A 19,576-nucleotide genomic window follows, 5' to 3' on the forward strand; every position below is an offset into this window, starting at 1 on the left:
GTCTCCAGATGGTTTATGTAAATCTAAGTCATAATGGTCTCCAGATGGTTTACGTAAATCTAAGTCGCAATGGTCTCCAGATGGTTTACGTAAATCTTAGTCGTAATGGTCTCCAGATGGTTTACGTAAATCTAAGTCGTAATGGTCTCCAGATGGTTTACGTAAATCTAAGTCGTAATGGTCTCCAGATGGTTTACGTAAATCTAAGTCGTAATGGCCGCCCAGTGACGAGTCTTAAGGGAGGGGTAGACTTTAACCTGCCACTCCCACATAGGTAGAGACAGGTTATCCCTTCTGGACACAGGTTCCCCGTTCCCTTCTAGTAAGGTAGGTGTTGACAGCTCTTCTCTGATCCTTTAGGCTTGTATAAGTTTTAGTTTCAGCTTCAGTCTGTGAGGAACAGCCGTCAAAGGCTTTCTGGTGGCCTAAGAGTATACGACCCCATCTCATTGCCTCGTATGTTGCTCACTCGGGCATGAGAATACAGGTAGGGACGTGGCACAACATTCTTGAGTCCATGTTCTTGTCCCCATGTTTATGTTTCTCTCGCCTCAACGTGGCTTGTGGTTATTTTCGTCAGGAAGACTAGGCCTATTATAATCTTTATTTGGTGCTAAGTTGACTCTCTCTTCCATTCTACTGGAAACATTTCCCTAGGAGACTTCATACACCCATTACCAATGGGTCTCCACACCCATTCATCGACTACAGATGGCGAGAGTCTATATGTAACATGGACTTTGCATTGTGGGTTTAGAGGTAGATCTTGCATGGAAATCCTCCTCACTTCTACTAAATCTGTTCCAATATCTTTAATGTTCCCTGATCCTCCCCTGGCGGGCAATGGTGGTGGTGCTACCTCTGCGCTTTCGAGTTTTAAACACAATTTTGAAACTTTGTAATTAAGCCGCCACATTATAACCTCTATGACATCAATATCTTTCCCTTCTCGATAAGTTACAATCTAATGATCTTGTGCTTCGTTTTCATATTCTTTCTTATAAATCTATGTACTCATTTCTGGTCCTATTGTGTCTATCAAACTTAGTTTACATTCTGTAACTTTCCATTCACAATGTATTTGTGTTGCTTTACTACATCTGTTGGTTCAACTCGTCCCTTGTGCTCTTTCCTTTATCCTTATCTCATTACAGTCTTGTTATCGCTCCATACTAACCCAGTCTCCTTCTAGTTACTCGATTCTACAAAACAAAACTCATGAACTATTTCTCTACACACTCTCAGGCCATGCAATTCAATCTCTCAATCTCTTTTCTTCAGTTAGTGTCTAGATATTCATGGAGCATTGAATGCTTTCTCAATCGTTTTTGGAATAATGTTCTTTAACCACTCCAGCTCTTGGTGTGCAATCCATCTCAGATGGTCGCTATTTCCAAGTAGAGTTCCGCAGATAATGTTTTCCACCAGTAGGTTTCGTCTCTAACCCCGTGTGGAACTAAAGCCTTCCAGTCTCCTTCCCCCTTTTCACTGCAGTGGAACTCCTCACCCTGGCTATCACCGCCACTTTCTCGTGCCACCTAGACTGTCACTCGTCAAAAAGTTATTTTCCCTTATCTTCATGGTGGATCCTACACCAGTAAGGTTGTACTATCGTTAACTGCCCTTGGGATAATGTACTGGCCGTCTGGAAATCCGCTAGTTACCTATGTATCTCGCGACTCTATGCCTTTCGTCATATGGATGGTTAGACCTTCCCTTTCTCTGTCATCTTAATGTGTAACCCTTATTGAAGATCACAACTATGATGCCAAAATGTTACCCTCTCTCTTACCTTTTTTTAATCCCCACACCAGACAGACCCGTAGCATTTGTATACTGGGAGTTTAACATCAACCTTATCTTTTTTTTTCTAGATTCTGTTTAACATTTACTAGGAACCTGTCTCTTTGTCTCTTTTAAAGCATCGAATTCTATAATCTCAATGGCTACCAGTATCCAGGCCTGACTATACGCTTCCTCCTTGTCTTACCCCGGTGTAAACACTGCCTCTTGCGGGTGACCCAGGTCTCCAAAGAGCATATGTATATATCCTCATCCTGCTACTCCTCTTCATGCTTAGTCTTTTATATGTCCAGTACTTCCTTCCTCCTCTTCCTCCTCCTCCTCCTCCTCTTCCTCCTCCTCCTCCTCTTCCTCCTTCTCTTCCTCCTCCTCCTCCTCTTCCTCCTCCTCCTCCTCCTCCTCAGTCCTGTCCATCTTAAAATCATGTTGAAGGTCAGTAAACCATACCTGACCCTGCTCCTTCCAGCACCTCCGCCTTTTCATTATTGTCTCATGAAGCCTTCGATGGACTGGAAACAGTTTCCAGACATATGTTTTTGAACTTAAAGATAATCTTGTCAATGTTTTTCGATGCCCTCAGACTCTTATATAAACCTTACCAACTTTGCAACCACTGGAAAAAAATTGTTGACGTTCTTTTACTATTTTCTCTCCCTGCTTAAAGTCTTAGCCTTGGGGCTCTATAACCCAGTATCGCCCTAGTCTCTTCTTCCACTGGGGATACTTTGGCCATATTGGTTCTCTCCTTCCTATAACTATAAAATGGCTCTTTTAACCTCCCTTAACTTCGGGTTTTGGTCGCCCTGTTACGTTCCCTTAAGGAGTTTTTAGACACCAACGAAACGCAACTTTGAAAGTGTAGATGATACAAGTCTTCAGGTCTTCGGTTATCTCCTCCCACACGTAAGTGAGTTTGGAAATAGAAACTTGTGTGATGACATACCGGAAGAGATTGAGAGCAGAAGGATGAAAAGTGTAAATAAAGCTACGAGTTGGCGAAGAATGGAGGTATACGAAAGGTGGGCAGATTGGAAAAGGATAGTGAGTGGTGGGATGAAGAAGTAAAGTTGCTGGGGAAAAAAGAAAAGTGAGGCGTTTGGACGGTACTTACAAGGAAGGAGTGCAAGTGATCAAGAGATATATAAGAGAAAGCGGCAGAAGGTACGGGGATCGAAAAAGAAAAACAAGAGGGTAAATGGGAACATTGATGAAGGGGGCAGAGGGGGAAGTGATAACAGGGAGTGATGAAGTGAGGAAGAGATGGAGCGAGTATCTTGAAGGTATGTTGAATGTGTTTGATGATAGAGTGGCAGACGTAGGGTGTTTGGATCGGGGTGCTTTGCGAAGTGAGAGTCATGGAATGTGGGTTGGTGAAGAGAGAAGAGGGGGTGTGAGTCTTATGCAAGATGAAATGTGGCAATGTGGCTGGAGTGGATGATACTGCAGCTGAATTTGATTGGTTAGCTAGGATTTCCCATGTATTTATGGATTATGGTGAGGTGCCTGAGGACTGGTGGAATGCATGTATAATGCCAGTGTATGTATAAAGGCAAGGGGGCGATAAAGGTGAGTGTTCAAACTACAGAGGCATAAGTTTGTTGAGTATACCTGGTAAGTTGTACGGAGGGAATTGATTGAGAGGGTGGAGGGATGTACAGAGCATCAGATTGTGGAAGAGCAGTGTGGTTTCAGAAGTGGAAGAGGATGTGTGGATCAGGTGTTTGCTTTAAAGTACGTATATGAGAAATACTTAAAGTAACAGGTGGATTTGTATGTGGCATTTACGGATTTGGAGAAGGCATATGACAGGGATGATACAGATCTTTTGTGGAAGGTATTACGAATATACCCTACAGGTGTGTCATATCCCACCATTAATCCATCAGGTGTGTCATGTCCCACCACTAACCCTACAAGTACGTCATGTCCCACCTCTAACCCTACAGGTGTGTCATGTCCCACCACTAACCCTACAGGTGTGTCATATCCCACCACTAGCACTACAGGTGTGTCATATCCCACCACTAACCCTACAGGTGTGTCAAGTCCCACCACTAACCTTACAGGTGTGTCATGTCCCACCACTAACCCTACCGGTGTGTCATGTCCCACAACTAACCTTACAGGTGTGTCATGTCCCACCACTAGCCCTACAGGTGTGCCATGTCCCACCACTAACACTGAAGTTGTGTCTTGTCCCACCACTAACCCTACAGGTGTGTCATGTCCCACCACTAACCCTACCGGTGTGTCATGTCCCACCACTAACCTTACAGGTGTGTCATGTCCCACCACTAACCCTACCGGTGTGTCATGTCCCACCGCTAACCTTACAGGTGTGTCATGTCCCACCACTAACCCTACAGGTGTGTCATGTCCCACCACTAACACTGAAGTTGTGTCTTGTCCCACCACTAACCCTACAGGTGTGTCATGTCCCATCACTAAACCTTCAGGTGTGTCATATCCCACCACTAACCCAGCAGGGGTGTCATGTCCCACCACCAACGCCACAGGTGTGTCATGTCCCACAACTAACCATACAGGTGTGCCATGTCCCACCACTAACCCTACAAGTACGTCATATCCCACCTCTAACCCTACAGATGAGTCATGTCCCACCACTAACCCTACAGGTATGTCATGTTCCACCACTAACACTACAGGTGTGTCATGTCCCACCACTAACCCTACAAGTACGTCATGTCCCACCTCTAACCCTACAGGTGTGTCATGTCCCACCACTAACCCTACAGGTGTGTCATATCCCACCACTAGCACTACAGGTGTGTCATATCCCACCACTAACCCTACAGGTGTGTCAAGTCCCACCACTAACCTTACAGGTGTGTCATGTCCCACCACTAACCCTACCGGTGTGTCATGTCCCACCACTAACCTTACAGGTGTGTCATGTCCCACCACTAGCCCTACAGGTGTGTCATGTCCCACCACTAACCCTACAGGTGTGTCATGTCCCACCACTAACCCTGCAGGTGTGTCATGTCCCCCCACTAACCCTACAGGTGTGTCATGTCCCACCACTAACCCTACAGGTGTGTCATGTCCCCCTACTAACCCTACAGGTGTGTCATGTCCCACCACTAACCCTACAGGTGTGTCATATCTCACCACCAACCCTGCAGATGTGTCATGTCCCACCACTAGCCCTACAGGTGTGTCATATCCCACCACTAACCCTACAGATGTGTCATGTCCCCCACTCACCCTACAGATGTGTCATCCTACCACTAACCCTGCAGATGTGTCATGTCCCACCACTAACCCTACAGGTGTGTCATGTCCCATCACTAACCCTGCAGATGCGTCATATCCCACCACTAACCCTGCAGATGTGTCATGTCCCACCACTAACCATCCAGGTGTGTTATACCACACCACTAGCCCTACAGATGTGTCATGTCCCACCACTAACCCTACAGATGTGTCATGTCCCACCACTAACCCTACAGGCGTGTCATGTCCCACCACTAACCCTACAGGCGTGTCATGTCCCCCCCCCCTCACCCTACAGGTGTGTCATGTCCCACCACTAACCCTACAGGCGTGTCATGTCCCACCACTAATGCTACAGGTGTGTCATGTCCCCCCCCTCACCCTACAGGTGTGTCATGTCCCCCCCCCCTCACCCTACAGGTGTGGTGTGCGAGAGTTCGGGTTTGATGCGCCGTGAGGTGCCCGACATGAGCCTGACCACAACTATAAGTGCTTGGGACGATACACTGGCCCCGCTCACCTATGTCTCACAGTGAGTACCCATACCTCACCCATCACCTTGCGTCCATACAACACCCATCACCTTACGTGTCTCACAGTAAGTACCCATACATCACCCATCACCTTACGCCCATACAACACCCATCACCTTACGTGTCTCACAGTGAGTACCCATACCTCACCCATCACCTTACGTCCATACAACACCCATCACCTTACGCCCATACAACACCCATCACCTTGCGTCCATACAACACCCATCACCTTACGTCCATACAACACCCATCACCTCACGTGTCTCACAGTGAGTACCCATACCTCACCCATCACCTTACGTGTCTCACAGTGAGTACCCATACATCACCCATCACCACTTGTCTCACAGTGAGTACCCATACCTCACCCATCACCTTACGCCCATACAACACCCATCACCTTACGTATCTCACAGTGAGTACCCATACATCACCCATCACCTTACGCCCATACAACACCCATCACCTTACGTGTCTCACAGTGAGTACCCATACATCACCCATCACCTTACGCCCATACAACACCCATCACCTTACGTGTCTCACAGTGAGTACCCATACATCACCCATCACCTTACGTGTCACACAGTGAGTACCCATACAACACCCATCACCTTACGTGTCACACAGTGAGTACCCATACAACACCCATCACCTTACGTGTCTCACAGTGAGTACCCATACAACACCCATCACCTTACGTGTCACACAGTGAGTACCCATACAACACCCATCACCTTACGTGTCTCACAGTGAGTACCCATACAACACCCATCACCTTACGTGTCTCACAGTGAGTACCCATACATCACCCATCACCTTACGCCCATACAACACCCATCACCTTACGTGTCTCACAGTGAGTACCCATACATCACCCATCACCTTACGTCCATACATCACCCATCACCTTGCGTCCATACAACACCCATCACCTCACGTGTCTCACAGTGAGTACCCATACCTCACCCATCACCTTACGCCCATACAACACCCATCACCTTGCGTCCATACAACACCCATCACCTTACGCCCATACAATACCCATCACCTTACGTGTCTCACAGTGAGTACCCATACCTCACCCATCACCTTACGCCCATACAATACCCATCACCTTACGCCCATACAATACCCATCACCTTACGTGTCTCACAGTGAGTACCCATACCTCACCCATCACCTTACGTCCATACAATACCCATCACCTTACGTCCATACAACACCCATCACCTTACGCCCATACATCACCCATCACCTTACGTCCATACAATACCCATCACCTTACGCCCATACAACACCCATCACCTTACGTGTCTCACAGTGAGTACCCATACATCACCCATCACCTTACGTCCATACAATACCCATCACCTTACGTCCATACATCACCCATCACCTTACGTGTCTCACAGTGAGTACCCATACATCACCCATCACCTTACGTCCATACAATACCCATCACCTTACGCCCATACATCACCCATCACCTTACGTGTCTCACAGTGAGTACCCATACATCACCCATCACCTTACGTGTCTCACAGTGAGTACCCATACATCACCCATCACCACTTGTCTCACAGTGAGTACCCATACCTCACCCATCACCTTACGCCCATACAACACCCATCACCTTACGTATCTCACAGTGAGTACCCATACATCACCCATCACCTTACGCCCATACAACACCCATCACCTTACGTGTCTCACAGTGAGTACCCATACATCACCCATCACCTTACGCCCATACAACACCCATCACCTTACGTGTCTCACAGTGAGTACCCATACATCACCCATCACCTTACGTGTCACACAGTGAGTACCCATACAACACCCATCACCTTACGTGTCACACAGTGAGTACCCATACAACACCCATCACCTTACGTGTCTCACAGTGAGTACCCATACAACACCCATCACCTTACGTGTCACACAGTGAGTACCCATACAACACCCATCACCTTACGTGTCTCACAGTGAGTACCCATACAACACCCATCACCTTACGTGTCTCACAGTGAGTACCCATACATCACCCATCACCTTACGCCCATACAACACCCATCACCTTACGTGTCTCACAGTGAGTACCCATACATCACCCATCACCTTACGCCCATACAACACCCATCACCTTACGTGTCTCACAGTGAGTACCCATACATCACCCATCACCTTGCGTCCATACAACACCCATCACCTTACGCCCATACATCACCCATCACCTCACGTGTCTCACAGTGAGTACCCATACAACACCCATCACCTTACGTGTCTCACAGTGAGTACCCATACAACACCCATCACCTTACGCCCATACAACACCCATCACCTTACGTGTCTCACAGTGAGTACCCATACATCACCAATCACCTTACGCCCATACATCACCCATCACCTTACGTGTCTCACAGTGAGTACCCATACATCACCCATCACCTTACGTGTCTCACAGTGAGTACCCATACATCACCCATCACCTTGCGTCCATACAACACCCATCACCTTACGCCCATACAACACCCATCACCTTGCGTCCATACATCACCCATCACCTTACGTGTCTCACAGTGAGTACCCATACAACACCCATCACCTTACGTGTCTCACAGTGAGTACCCATAAAACACCCATCACCTTACGTGTCTCACAGTGAGTACCCATACATCACCCATCACCTTACGTGTCTCACAGTGAGTACCCATACAACACCCATCACCTTACGTGTCTCACAGTGAGTACCCATACAACACCCATCACCTCACGTGTCACACAGTGAGTACCCATACAACACCCATCACCTTACGTGTCTCACAGTGAGTACCCATACAACACCCATCACCTTACGCCCATACAACACCCATCACCTTACGTGTCTCACAGTGAGTACCCATACCTCACCCATCACCTTACGCCCATACAATACCCATCACCTTACGCCCATACATCACCCATCACCTTGCGTCCATACATCACCCATCACCTTACGTGTCTCACAGTGAGTACCCATACAACACCCATCACCTTACGTGTCTCACAGTGAGTACCCATACAACACCCATCACCTCACGTGTCACACAGTGAGTACCCATACAACACCCATCACCTCACGTGTCACACAGTGAGTACCCATACATCACCCATCACCTTACGTGTCTCACAGTGAGTACCCATACAACACCCATCACCTCACGTGTCACACAGTGAGTACCCATACAACACACATCACCTTACGTGTCACAATACCCATACAATACCCATCACCTTACGTGTCACACAATGAGTCACACAGTGAGTACCCATACAACACCCATCACCTTATGTGTCACAATACCCATACAATACCCATCACCTTACGTGTCACACAATGAGTACCCATACATCACCCATCACCTTACGCCCATACAACACCCATCACCTTACGCCCATACAACACCCATCACCACGTGTCTCACAGTGAGTACCCATACAACACCCATCACCTTACGTGTCTCACAGTGAGTACCCATACAACACCCATCACCTTACGCCCATACAATACCCATCACCACGTGTCTCACAGTGAGTACCCATACAACACCCATCACCTTACGCGTCTCACAGTGAGTACCCATACAACACCCATCACCTTACGTGTCTCACAGTGAGTGCCCATACAACACCCATCACCTTACGTGTCTCACAGTGAGTACCCATACAACGCCCATCACCTTACGTGTCACACTGTGAGTACCCATACAACACCCATCACCTTACGTGTCTCACTGTGATTACCCATACAACACCCATCACCTTACGTGTCTCACAGTGAGTGCCCATACAACGCCCATCACCTTACGTGTCACACTGTGAGTACCCATACAACACCCATCACCTTACGTGTCTCACAGTGAGTGCCCATACAACGCCCATCACCTTACGTGTCACACTGTGAGTACCCATACACCACCCATCACCTCACGTGTCACACAGTGAGTACCCATACATCAGCCATCACCTTACGCCCATACAGCACCCATCACCTTACGTGTCTCACAGTGAATACCCATACAACACCCATCACCTTACGTGTCACACATTAAGTACCCATACAACGACCATCACCTCACGTGTCACACAGTGAGTACCCATACATCACCCATCACCTTACGTGTCAAACAGTGAGTACCCATACATCAGCCATCACCTCATGTGTCACAGTGAGTACCCATACAACACCCATCACCTTAGCCGATACAACACCCATCACCTTACATGTCACACAGTGAGTACCCATACAACACCCATCACCTTACGTGTCTCACAGTGAGTACCCATACATCACCCATCACCTTACGCCCATACAACACCCATCACCTTACGTGTCTCACAGTGAGTACCCATACATCACCCATCACCTTACGCCCATACATCACCCATCACCACGTGTCTCACAGTGAGTACCCATACATCACCCATCACCTTACGTGTCACACAGTGAGTACCCATACAACACCCATCACCTTACGTGTCTCACAGTGAGTGCCCATACAACACCCATCACCTTACGTGTCACAATGTGTACCCACACCACAACACATGTCACACCACACCACAGCATACTCCACCACATCACACCACACCCCACCACACCACACCACACCACACCACACTACACCACATCACACCACACCACACCACACCAAACCACACCACATCACACCACACCACACCACACCACACTACACCACATCACACCACACCACACCACACTACACCACACCACACCACATCACACCACACCACACCACACCAAACCACACCACATCACACCACACCACACCACACCACACCACACCACACCACATCACACCACACAACACCACACCACATCACACCACACCACATCAGACCACACAACGCCACACCACATCACACCACACCACACCACCCCACACCACACCACACCACACCACACCACATCACACCACACCACACCACATCACACCACACTACACCACCCCACACAACACCACAACACACCACACCTCATCACACCACACAACACCACACCACACCACACCACACCACACCACATCACACCACACCACACCACACCACGCCACACAACACCACACCACACAACACCACACCACACCACACCACACCACATCACACCACACCACATCACACCACACAACACCTCACCACACCACATCACACCACACCACACCACAAAACACAACACCACACCACACTACACCACACCATACAACACCACACCACATCACACCACACCACACCACACCACACCACACCACATCACACCACACCACACCACACCACATCACACCACACCACACCACACCACACCACACACCAACCCACCACCCACACCATACAACACCCCCCACACACCAACAACCCCACACCAACCCACACAACACCACAACACCCCACAAACCACACCACCACACACCACACCCACACCACAACCACCAACCACCCACCACAACACACCACCACCACACCCACACACACCACACCCCACACCACCCACCCCACCAACCCCACCACACAACACCACCCACCACACCACACCACACCACACCAACACACACCACCAACCCACAACAACACCACAACCCACAACACCAACACACACCACCCACCCCACCAACCCACACACCCACAACACCACACCACACCCACCACACACACCCAACAAACACCACACCACAACACACCCAAAACACCACCCACACCACACCACCAACCCCCCCCACCACACCACCACCCACAACCACACACCCACAAACCACCCCCACACACACACAACCACCACCCAACCCCCAACAAACCCCCCCACACCCCCACCCCCACACCACACTACACACACCACACCACACCACACCACACCACACTACTCCACACGGACACCACACCACATCACACCACCACCACACCAACTACCACACCCCCCACCACACCACACCACACCACACACAGCCACACCCCACCACACACACCGCACACCACACTCACCACACACCCACAGCACACCACACCACACCAACACCACACCACACCACCCCACACCACAGCCACCCACCACACCACACCACCACACCACAGCACACCACACCACCCGCACACCACTCCACACTCACACTACACCACACCACACACACCACACCACAGCCACACCACACCACACTCACCACTACCACACCACATCACACCACACCACACCACATCACCACCCCACACCACAACCACACCACACCACACTCCACACCACACCACATCACACCACATCAACACCACAGCCACACACACCACACCACATCACACCACAGCACACCACACCACAGCACCCCACACCACACCACCCCACCCCACACCACACCACACACACACACACCACACCACACCACATCACACCACACACACCACCCCACACACACCACACCACACCACACCACTCACACCACACCACACCACACCACACCACACCACACCACACCACAACACACCACACAACACCACACCACAACACACCACACCCACACCACACACCACACACACCACACTCACCACACCACACAACACCACACCACACCACACCACATCACCCACACCACACCACACAACACCACACCACACAACACCACACCACACCACATCACACCACACCAACCACCACACCACACCACACCACATCACACCACACCACAACACACACCACACCACACCACACCACACCACACACACCACAACACACCACACCACACCACACCACACCACACACACCACACACACCACACCACACAACACCACACCACACCACACAACACCACACCACACCACACCACACCAACACACCACACACACCACACACCACACCACCCACACCCCCCCACCACCCACACACCCCCCACCCAACCCCCACCACCACCCCACCCACAACCACCACCCCCCACCCCACCACACCCACCCACCCCCACACCCACACAACACCCACACACCACACCACCAAGCACACCACACCTCACCACACCACACCCACCACACCACACCACACCACACCACACCACACCACACCACCATCCCACCACACAACACCACACCACATCACACCACACTACACCACACCACACCACACCACACCCCATCCCACCACACAACACCACACCACCTAACACCACACAACACCACATCACACCACACCACCCCACACCACACCCCCCCACACCACACCACCCCACACCACACCACAGCACATCACACCACCTAACACCACACAACACCACATCACACCACACCACACCACAGCACACCACACCTCACCACACCACACCACACCACACCACACCACACCCCATCCCACCACACAACACCACACCACATCACACCACACTACACCACACCACACCACACCACACCACACCCACCCACATCATCGCACACCACACCACAACACACCACACCACACCACACCACACCACACCACCCCACACCACACCACCCCACCCCACACCACACCACACCACACCACTCCACACCACACCACCCCACACCACACCACACCACACCACACCACACCACACCACACCACACCACCCCACACCACACCCCACCCCATCCCACCACACAACAGCACACCACATCACACCACACTACCCGACATCACACCACCCCACACCACACCACACCACACCACTGTCTACTGTCAGCCACAGGTGAGACAGAGTGGTGTTCGTGTTTCTAACGTAGTGAGTGAGGCGTGTGTGTGTGTGTGTCTCTCCTGCTGCAGGGCTGAGGTCGCTGCTGGAGGTGGTGGTGGGCAAGGCCTGACCGTGTTGGGCGCCAGACGCTCCGACCTGAACGAATACCTGGAACCCGCCGCCCAGGAGGTCGACCAACTCAGCATCCTCGACTGATCCATCCATCATGGTGGCCCTCCAGTGACACACACACTCTCTCTCTCTCTCTCTCTCTCTCTCTCTCTCTCTCTCTCTCTCTCTCTCTCTCTCTCTCTCTCTCTCTCCCTATCTATCTATCTATCTATTGTAGCTTTGTGTATCTCTTAACTCCCGTGTCATTGTGAGTTGTGGAAGAGCCGTGCGTCACGCCCTTCACCATGACCCACTTAATGTTGACTTAGTGGCACCCACATACGTTATCTTCTCCACGACGGAGGAGTATCTATGATATCTGTGTCTGGTGGCAAGAGCCAGCTATCTATATATGACACGTCTGTGTACGTGGCTCTGGAGTCGAAGTGTAGGTGTTTCCTTTATAGTCTCTAAACCTTTTCTTCCTAATGATTCCACATTTCCAAGAGGAGAGATGTTGATAAATGTGATTTAGTGTTTAATATTGTCTTTCATTGACCTGTCTGGTGTGTATGTTGAGAGGTGACGTGTGTGTTACACAGTGTGGCACACTTGAGACGCGCTGCGTCACTGTTTGCGTCACATATTGGCGTCACACTTGGGAGACACAGAGCCAACACTGACAACACTTGTGTTACGATGGATGTCAACACCAGCTGGGGATTGTTAACGATGGTACACAAGACTGAAGTTTGTAAATCTAATGGTACACAAGACTGAAGTTTGTAAATCTAATGGTACACAAGACTGAAGTTTGTAAATCTAATGGTACACAAGACTGAAGTTTGTAAATCTAATGGTACACAAGACTGAAGTTTGTAAATCTAATGGTACACAAGACTGAAGTTTGTAAATCTAATGGTACACAAGACTGAAGTTTGTAAATGTAATGGTACACAATACTGAAGTTTGTAAATCTAATGGTACACAAGACTGAAGTTTGTAAATGTAATGGTACACAAGACTGAAGTTTGTAAATCTAATGGTACACAAGACTGAAGTTTGTAAATCTAATGGTACACAAGACTGAAGTTTGTAAATCTAATGGTACACAAGACTGAAGTTTGTAAATGTAATGGTACACAAGACTGAAGTTTGTAAATGTAATGGTACACAAGACTGAAGTTTGTAAATCTAATGGTACACAAGACTGAAGTTTGTAAATCTAATGGTACACAAGACTGAAGTTTGTAAATCTAATGGTACACAAGACTGAAGTTTGTAAATGTAATGGTACACAAGACTGAAGTTTGTAAATCTAATGATACACAAGACTGAAGTTTGTAAATCTAATGGTACACAATACTGAAGTTTGTAAATCTAATGGTACACAATACTGAAGTTTGTAAATCTAATGGTACACAAGACTGAAGTTTGTAAATCTAATGGTACACAAGACTGAAGTTTGTAAATCTAATGGTACACAATACTGAAGTTTGTAAATCTAATGGTACACAAGACTGAAGTTTGTAAATCTAATGGTACACAAGACTGAAGTTTGTAAATCTAATGGTACACAAGACTGAAGTTTGTAAATCTAATGGTACACAAGACTGAAGTTTGTAAATCTAATGGTACACAAGACTGAAGTTTGTAAATGTAATGGTACACAAGACTGAAGTTTGTAAATCTAATGGTACACAAGACTGAAGTTTGTAAATGTAATGGTACACAAGACTGAAGTTTGTAAATCTAATGGTACACAAGACTGAAGTTTGTAAATCTAATGGTACACAAGACTGAAGTTTGTAAATGTAATGGTACACAAGACTGAAGTTTGTAAATCTAATGGTACACAAGACTGAAGTTTGTAAATGTAATGGTACACAAGACTGAAGTTTGTAAATCTAATGGTACACAAGACTGAAGTTTGTAAATGTAATGGTACACAAGACTGAAGTTTGTAAATCTAATGGTACACAAGACTGAAGTTTGTAAATCTAATGGTACACAAGACTGAAGTTTGTAAATCTAATGGTACACAAGACTGAAGTTGTAAATGTAATGGTACACAAGACTGAAGTTTGTAAATCTAATGGTACACAAGACTGAAGTTTGTAAATCTAATGGTACACAAGACTGAAGTTTGTAAATCTAATGGTACACAAGACTGAAGTTTGTAAATCTAATGGTACACAAGACTGAAGTTTGTAAATCTAATGGTACACAAGACTGAAGTTTGTAAATCTAATGGTACACAAGACTGAAGTTTGTAAATCTAATGGTACACAAGACTGAAGTTTGTAAATCTAATGGTACACAAGACTGAAGTTTGTAAATCTAATGGTACACAAGACTGAAGTTTGTAAATCTAATGGTACACAAGACTGAAGTTTGTAAATCTAATGGTACACAAGACTGAAGTTTGTAAATCTAATGGTACACAAGACTGAAGTTTGTAAATCTAATGGTACACAAGACTGAAGTTTGTAAATCTAATGGTACACAAGACTGAAGTTTGTAAATCTAATGGTACACAAGACTGAAGTTTGTAAATCTAATGGTACACAAGACTGAAGTTTGTAAATCTAATGGTACACAAGACTGAAGTTTGTAAATCTAATGGTACACAAGACTGAAGTTTGTAAATCTAATGGTACACAAGACTGAAGTTTGTAAATCTAATGGTACACAAGACTGAAGTTTGTAAATCTAATGGTACACAAGACTGAAGTTTGTAAATCTAATGGTACACAAGACTGAAGTTTGTAAATCTAATGGTACACAAGACTGAAGTTTGTAAATCTAATGGTACACAAGACTGAAGTTTGTAAATCTAATGGTACACAAGACTGAAGTTTGTAAATCTAATGGTACACAAGACTGAAGTTTGTAAATCTAATGGTACACTAGACTGAAGTTTGTAAATCTAATGGTACACAAGACTGAAGTTTGTAAATCTAATGGTACACAATACTGAAGTTTGTAAATCTAATGGTACCCAAGACTGAAGTTTGTAAATCTAATGGTACACAAGACTGAAGTTTGTAAATCTAATGGTACACAAGACTGAAGTTTGTAAATCTAATGGTACACAAGACTGAAGTTTGTAAATCTAATGGTACACAAGACTGAAGTTTGTAAATCTAATGGTACACAAGACTGAAGTTTGTAAATCTAATGGTACACAAGACTGAAGTTTGTAAATCTAATGGTACACAAGACTGAAGTTTGTAAATCTAATGGTACACAAGACTGAAGTTTGTAAATCTAATGGTACACAAGACTGAAGTTTGTAAATCTAATGGTACACAAGACTGAAGTTTGTAAATCTAATGGTACACAAGACTGAAGTTTGTAAATCTAATGGTACACAAGACTGAAGTTTGTAAATCTAATGGTACACAAGACTGAAGTTTGTAAATCTAATGGTACACAAGACTGAAGTTTGTAAATCTAATGGTACACAAGACTGAAGTTTGTAAATCTAATGGTACACAAGACTGAAGTTTGTAAATCTAATGGTACACAAGACTGAAGTTTGTAAATCTAATGGTACACAAGACTGAAGTTTGTAAATCTAATGGTACACAAGACTGAAGTTTGTAAATCTAATGGTACACAAGACTGAAGTTTGTAAATCTAATGGTACACAAGACTGAAGTTTGTAAATCTAATGGTACACAAGACTGAAGTTTGTAAATCTAATGGTACACAAGACTGAAGTTTGTAAATCTAATGGTACACAAGACTGAAGTTTGTAAATCTAATGGTACACAAGACTGAAGTTTGTAAATCTAATGGTACACAAGACTGAAGTTTGTAAATCTAATGGTACACAAGACTGAAGTTTGTAAATCTAATGGTACACAAGACTGAAGTTTGTAAATCTAATGGTACACAAGACTGAAGTTTGTAAATCTAATGGTACACAAGACTGAAGTTTGTAAATCTAATGGTACACAAGACTGAAGTTTGTAAATCTAATGGTACACAAGACTGAAGTTTGTAAATCTAATGGTACACAAGACTGAAGTTTGTAAATCTAATGGTACACAAGACTGAAGTTTGTAAATCTAATGGTACACAAGACTGAAGTTTGTAAATCTAATGGTACACAAGACTGAAGTTTGTAAATCTAATGGTACACAAGACTGAAGTTTGTAAATCTAATGGTACACAAGACTGAAGTTTGTAAATCTAATGGTACACAAGACTGAAGTTTGTAAATCTAATGGTACACAAGACTGAAGTTTGTAAATCTAATGGTACACAAGACTGAAGTTTGTAAATCTAATGGTACACAAGACTGAAGTTTGTAAATCTAATGGTACACAAGACTGAAGTTTGTAAATCTAATGGTACACAAGACTGAAGTTTGTAAATCTAATGGTACACAAGACTGAAGTTTGTAAATCTAATGGTACACAAGACTGAAGTTTGTAAATCTAATGGTACACAAGACTGAAGTTTGTAAATCTAATGGTACACAAGACTGAAGTTTGTAAATCTAATGGTACACAAGACTGAAGTTTGTAAATCTAATGGTACACAAGACTGAAGTTTGTAAATCTAATGGTACACAAGACTGAAGTTTGTAAATCTAATGGTACACAAGACTGAAGTTTGTAAATCTAATGGTACACAAGACTGAAGTTTGTAAATCTAATGGTACACAAGACTGAAGTTTGTAAATCTAATGGTACACAAGACTGAAGTTTGTAAATCTAATGGTACACAAGACTGAAGTTTGTAAATCTAATGGTACACAAGACTGAAGTTTGTAAATCTAATGGTACACAAGACTGAAGTTTGTAAATCTAATGGTACACAAGACTGAAGTTTGTAAATCTAATGGTACACAAGACTGAAGTTTGTAAATCTAATGGTACACAAGACTGAAGTTTGTAAATCTAATGGTACACAAGACTGAAGTTTGTAAATCTAATGGTACACAAGACTGAAGTTTGTAAATCTAATGGTACACAAGACTGAAGTTTGTAAATCTAATGGTACACAAGACTGAAGTTTGTAAATCTAATGGTACACAAGACTGAAGTTTGTAAATCTAATGGTACACAAGACTGAAGTTTGTAAATCTAATGGTACACAAGACTGAAGTTTGTAAATCTAATGGTACACAAGACTGAAGTTTGTAAATCTAATGGTACACAAGACTGAAGTTTGTAAATCTAATGGTACACAAGACTGAAGTTTGTAAATCTAATGGTACACAAGACTGAAGTTTGTAAATCTAATGGTACACAAGACTGAAGTTTGTAAATCTAATGGTACACAAGACTGAAGTTTGTAAATCTAATGGTACACAAGACTGAAGTTTGTAAATCTAATGGTACACAAGACTGAAGTTTGTAAATCTAATGGTACACAAGACTGAAGTTTGTAAATCTAATGGTACACAAGACTGAAGTTTGTAAATCTAATGGTACACAAGACTGAAGTTTGTAAATCTAATGGTACACAAGACTGAAGTTTGTAAATCTAATGGTACACAAGACTGAAGTTTGTAAATCTAATGGTACACAAGACTGAAGTTTGTAAATCTAATGGTACACAAGACTGAAGTTTGTAAATCTAATGGTACACAAGACTGAAGTTTGTAAATCTAATGGTACACAAGACTGAAGTTTGTAAATCTAATGGTACACAAGACTGAAGTTTGTAAATCTAATGGTACACAAGACTGAAGTTTGTAAATCTAATGGTACACAAGACTGAAGTTTGTAAATCTAATGGTACACAAGACTGAAGTTTGTAAATCTAATGGTACACAAGACTGAAGTTTGTAAATCTAATGGTACACAAGACTGAAGTTTGTAAATCTAATGGTACACAAGACTGAAGTTTGTAAATCTAATGGTACACAAGACTGAAGTTTGTAAATCTAATGGTACACAAGACTGAAGTTTGTAAATCTAATGGTACACAAGACTGAAGTTTGTAAATCTAATGGTACACAAGACTGAAGTTTGTAAATCTAATGGTACACAATACTGAAGTTTGTAAATCTAATGGTACACAAGACTGAAGTTTGTAAATCTAATGGTACACAAGACTGAAGTTTGTAAATCTAATGGTACACAAGACTGAAGTTTGTAAATCTAATGGTACACAAGACTGAAGTTTGTAAATCTAATGGTACACAAGACT

The 19,576-nt window shown here is 45.3% G+C and overlaps 1 protein-coding gene and 1 long non-coding RNA gene across 3 annotated transcripts in view; one reads left to right on the top strand and one right to left on the bottom strand.

The window, feature by feature from the left end:
- The window catches only part of LOC139754479 (uncharacterized), a 51,050-nt gene extending 37,111 nt beyond the window's left edge, over positions 1-13,939 (top strand). For both annotated transcript variants that reach the window (XM_071671745.1, XM_071671746.1), the window contains exons 6-7: positions 5,461-5,572; positions 13,384-13,939. In XM_071671745.1, the coding sequence (XP_071527846.1) occupies positions 5,461-5,572; positions 13,384-13,510 (239 nt within the window). In that variant the 3' untranslated portion in view covers positions 13,511-13,939. The remainder of the gene's footprint in view (positions 1-5,460; positions 5,573-13,383) is intronic.
- The window catches only part of LOC139754480 (uncharacterized), a 120,986-nt gene that overhangs the window by 34,884 nt on the left and 66,526 nt on the right, over positions 1-19,576 (bottom strand). The gene's annotated exons all lie outside the window — the stretch shown is intronic.

Source organism: Panulirus ornatus, chromosome 17 (genome assembly GCF_036320965.1).
Source record: "Panulirus ornatus isolate Po-2019 chromosome 17, ASM3632096v1, whole genome shotgun sequence".
Classification (NCBI taxonomy): domain Eukaryota; kingdom Metazoa; phylum Arthropoda; class Malacostraca; order Decapoda; family Palinuridae; genus Panulirus; species Panulirus ornatus.